The sequence below is a fragment of the Sinocyclocheilus rhinocerous genome, unplaced genomic scaffold (genome assembly GCF_001515625.1).
Source record: "Sinocyclocheilus rhinocerous isolate Xijiao unplaced genomic scaffold, SAMN03320098_v1.1 scaffold137, whole genome shotgun sequence".
Taxonomy (NCBI): Eukaryota; Metazoa; Chordata; class Actinopteri; order Cypriniformes; family Cyprinidae; genus Sinocyclocheilus; species Sinocyclocheilus rhinocerous.
Genome location: NW_015633537.1, coordinates 33283 through 38319, shown reverse-complemented (window position 1 = coordinate 38319; position 5037 = coordinate 33283). Strand labels below are relative to the sequence as shown.

General features: G+C 35.7%; 1 protein-coding gene across 5 annotated transcripts in view; it reads left to right on the top strand.

Moving 5' to 3' along the window:
- The first annotated feature begins 2808 nt into the window (after positions 1–2808).
- The window catches only part of LOC107744279 (ubiquitin carboxyl-terminal hydrolase 5), a 9717-nt gene continuing 7488 nt past the window's right edge, over positions 2809–5037 (top strand). For 3 of the 5 annotated variants that reach the window (XM_016557823.1, XM_016557826.1, XM_016557822.1), the window contains exons 1-3: positions 2809–3121; positions 3579–3707; positions 4584–4604. In XM_016557823.1, coding sequence (XP_016413309.1) covers positions 3014–3121; positions 3579–3707; positions 4584–4604 — 258 coding nt within the window. In that variant the 5' untranslated portion in view covers positions 2809–3013. The remainder of the gene's footprint in view (positions 3122–3578; positions 3708–4583; positions 4605–5037) is intronic. The other 2 variants (XM_016557825.1, XM_016557824.1) reach the window with 1 other exon arrangement.

Genomic DNA, 5037 nt, shown 5'->3' with positions numbered 1-5037 from the left:
GAGAAAACTGCAGCACGCGCTTTTAATTAATAAACAAAACGTGGGACATTCTACCAGAAATGTACATTATCTGTCCTTGACTTGTTACAGTGAATAAAAAGTATTACTTTCAAAAAATGTCTAAAACTGACTGATGGTTAATTTCTGTGAGTTGTTCTGTAAAGGAATATGTCATTCATTAGGTTCTCAGATATTTTTTAATTTATTAAAAACACTTTTGAAAATTACAAATCCTGTCCTTGTCCTCAGCCAAATTGGACCTACAGCTTTCATAGTTTTGTTATGCTAAAAACTGTTATTTAGAAAAAAACTCCATCAATAACAAGTTTAAGTTGTTATCATTCACATCAACTGATTAAAAACATGAAATTATACATAAATTCTACAAATAAATACTATTTTACAACTGTCCCCATGTTTTCGGTCAGTCCTGTCACGTTTACATAAAACTCAACATAAAATGTGTGTAATGCGCCTTTAAAGGTATGACTCAAAGGAAGTGACATAATTTGACTGAGGTGAAGCTGACACTGATCAAGGGTGAGTTCTGTCATTGAATTGTATGATTTTAAGCTTGTTTTTGTATGTTTTTTTTTTTAGGAGGACGAGCTAAAGGGTCATGCCCCGTCATGGTAAAACATTCCAGAAAATAATGAAAATCTTTTAAATCCAAAACATGTCTAAAAAAGTTACTGAAATTCCTTGATTGCATGTTAACAGTTTTTATGCTAGCATGAGTTATGGCAGTTTAAAATGGCCGACCGTCAGGCCCTGTCACATCCCTGTGTGACAGGGCCTCACGGTCCTGTGACACGGCCTTACAAATGAATGGCATTGTTGTTTTTTTATTACCTTTATTGCATATAATATGTATTCAACGCATGCCATAGTAAAACATTATTTGATTAAATAGACATTAAACTGTAAATCTGAAGCTTTTTATGCTCATCGACAATTTTTTAAAATTGTATCCCTCTTTTACCTAGGCATATGCAGCACTGCACTTTGTATATTAATTATATTTCAATACATATGAAAAGTTTATTTGCAAAAACAGATAACTCCATTTTTAACAAAATGTTATAAAAATGTAATATTTGAGGAAATATTGATGAATTAATCTCTGTAACTGTGTAGATGAAGGTTGGGGTATATATCCACTACTATGTTTTTGAAAAAATCTCCTATGTACAGGCAGTTTTTTTTACAACTATGTGAGTGCCTGGCGGGGTATTTTGTGATTTTGTGTACTACAGGTGACCGAAAAGTTGTTTATATTTCTTATAGAAATTACAAAACCATGTTAGATACAATCAGGGACATGTGACCAATAAGAAAATGCTATTTGTATCAAAGAAATTCATTAGGAAACCATTCTAACATATACAAATTTGTCTGTGACAGGGCCTGCCATTTTATTGGTGAAATGCGTATAAAAACTTATTTATTTCAATCATAAAAACATGCTGAGATGGCATGATATGTATCATGTTTTTTCATTGTGCATTCCAATTAATCTCAATCAAACTTTAGTTGGGTTATTTTGATTAGGTTAAAAAATAACTAATAATTACAGCTAACTGACACAATAAAACACAAAAAAACATGATTACATAAAAAGATTTTTGAAAATTTCTAAAAACGGAGTTATCTGTTTTTGCAAATAAACTCTTCATATATAGATGTAATTGTCATCATCTATATAAGCTTTGAGTAATGATGACTGTAATTATTTCAATTCATACAGATACCATGGTAATATCTGCAATATTACCTAGGAAATGACATGCAATTTCCGTTATTACCATGTAATTTCCTAAGTAATAATGCAGATATTACCATAGTATTGCCCCGTTATTACTGAGCCGTAATATTATGTGGTACCACAGTTACTTTACTTTGTGCTATTCAGTTAAATGTCTATACATTTGCTGTATCATAGTAAAATATACTTTATATATTATGAAGTTATATTTATATTTATTACACCCGCAGGGTTTTATTTATTACACAACACAGGGTTGTTGTTTTCACACCTGTCTGAGTTTGTGCCATTCTAGTTGGTAAAAACATGCTGAGATGGCATGATATGTGTTTCATATAGATTAACATTTCCTCCATATGACTCAACGTTCAGATTTAAGAATAAGATATTATTTTCACCCAAGATTTTTACAAATGGAAATGTACGTTTCTGGTAGAATGTCCCCCGTTCTTTGTGTGAACGGGTATTTAGGGTTTATATTAGCTTGTTGTAATCGTAATTAGTTTATATAAACACAACATAATGTGATATGTCCTCATTTAGTTAGAAGTAACATTGCTAGGAATACTTATTTTACATTCATTGTTTTGTTTATATTGTAAGATTTAGGCTAAATCCATTAGGATAAAATCCAAATACATGATAACCAGTAACTGTCTACACTGAACCCAAAGCAACACCATCCATATATCATCACATACTTTTTAGTTGCAATCTGGCGCATAACTTTTTGCGCGCATTAAACTCCCAGCCCCAGGAGGCCAGTATTATTATTTACATGAGGTAAAAATTTCCGCTTTCTCATTTCGACAACTGTCATGGCTTCCATTTTACCGTGGTACACAAAATACATGAGAATTCACAATAAAGGTTTATTTCTCCTCAGTGGTGAACTGCTAAAAATATATTTGTTATGCCAAGATTGCTATACTGCATTAAACGATCATTTAACTATTGCATTAAAGACGTTACGCTAATGTGCATATTAGTATTTTTATGTTAAACTCTATGCGCGCGTTTTTGGCGCTTTACGGTCAAACACTTGCGGCTGTAATGCGTGCAGCGAGAGTGTGTGCAGCGCCCCTGGCCTCGAATGAAACACACTGGATCATCAGTAGCAGCTTTTCATTGAAGGGAAACAGAGAGAGAAGTGGGCGGTCAGAGATTTCAAGCGCACTGTATTTCAGGAGCGGGGGCCAAAAAACCGAGGCGGGCAAGCGTGTGAAGGCAAATCGTGTTTAGCCAGATATGACGGAGGTTAGCGAGATATTGATGTCGATTCTGTCTACGATTCGGGTTCCGAGGCCCGGAGATCGTGTTCACAAAGACGAGTGCGCCTTCTCATTCGCCAGTCCGGTGAGTTCAGTAACGTAACGTTAGTAGCACGCGACTGCACTTTCGGGATTTATTTTATTTATTTATTTGCATAAGGCTGCCGTTTTGCTTTCGTCTTCCCATGAGCTGTGATGTTTGCTAACTAGCGCTCATTGAGTGCACAAGTTTGCACTATTTTCCTTCATTATGTCAAGCGAGTCATCATCGCAATGTTGACTCTGCACTCTTTGGTCACATCTTGACTAAACAACTAATTTCCCTTGGTTTAGCCTTAAATTATCAGCGTGTATATGCTACTTTAGCTAGCCGTGAGTTAGTTATAACGCTAACATGAGCTAGTAAGTTAACTGCAAAGTTTTTTTTTTCTTGAGAAGTCTGTGTGCTTCTGTATCATGCGCGTGAGACAGCCACAGCCTCACTGAACGCATGGTGCTCACCAACAGTATTTGGTTCAAACACTTCTTTCCTTTTGTTTCAGGAGAGTGACGGAGGCTTGTATGTCTGCATGAACAGCTTTCTCGGCTTTGGAGGCAAGTACGTAGAAAGACACCACACCAAAACTGGTCAGAGAGCTTACCTGCACATCACCCGGACCCGGAAAACACAGGTAAGCACATGACACACCATTCTGTGCATTTATAAATAATAATCATGTATGGTTTAAGTAAACGTTCATAAATATTTAAAGTCTCCAAATGGAAAAAAATGATGGGCATCAAACAGGTTTCCTGGACACTCCTCCTGTCTTTCATTGGCCAGACAAACAGATAGTCCCGCCACCAAACTCACGCCATTTGTTCAGCCAGTTTTGCTGTTTCAGGTTGGCTGGGACAGATGGCTATGTTTAAGTTCAACAGTTGGGTTCTGGATGTAAAAATCCCATTTATTTTCTCCATATGGGAATTGGTTTTTAACGATAATTTATAAACCATTAAAGCCTGACCAACTGTGAGCAACGAGGTTGTTAATCAATGATATATGCTTTTGTTGAAGCCATCTGGCCAGATTATTCAACTGATATTTTAAAATAAGCATGTTTAAAAGTGGAATTCCCGGTTAAAAACTACATTACCCTTGATTCTCCAAAGAAATTTCCACTAAAATGAGAATCGCCACCAGTAAAACATGGCAAAAGAGTGCACACCTTCTCTCTGGTGTCGGATGCAGGATTTCTCCAATCATTTTGTCCACTTAAATCCCGCCCCTGCAAGCTTGCATTCATCCGGCTCCACTTTTGAGTGCCCCGCCCACATCTCAAAATCCAATACGCAACTGATGGATAGAACAAAGATGTTCCGCTACACTCGGAAGAAAAGATCAGTTGCTACTTCCGTTTCTGTGACTAAGTACAGTCTTGAACTTTTGTCTTTTGGTCCAAGTTTTGAATACTTCAAAGTTTGTAATGTTGTGATTGTGAATGTAAACTCTTTTATGAAATCCTTTTTTAAAATCTCTATGGAAAAAAATGAATGGGAAAAACAAGGAACAAAAGACAGCTGAAAACGTGAGTGGGCACTATATTGTTTTTTTTAGACTTTTTCTGGAAATCAGTATACACATGGCTTATGTCTCTGCAAACTAATATGGTATAGAAGAAAATATTTTAACATATTACATCTTCTTGTAATATAACTGCATTTTAAAGGGTTCGTTCACCCAAAATTGAAAATTTTTTCATTAATTACTCACCCTCATGTCGTTTCAAACCCATAAGACCTTCGTTCATCTTCGGAACACAAATTAAGATATTTTTGATGAAATATGAGAGCTGTCTGACCCTCCCATAGACAGCAATGCAACTGAAATTGTCCAGAAAGTCCAGAAACGTAGCAAGGAGATCAGTAAAATAATCCATGTTACATCAGTGGTTCATCCGCAATTATACGAAGCTACGAGAATACTTTTTGTGCGCAAAAGAAAAAAAAAACGACTTTATT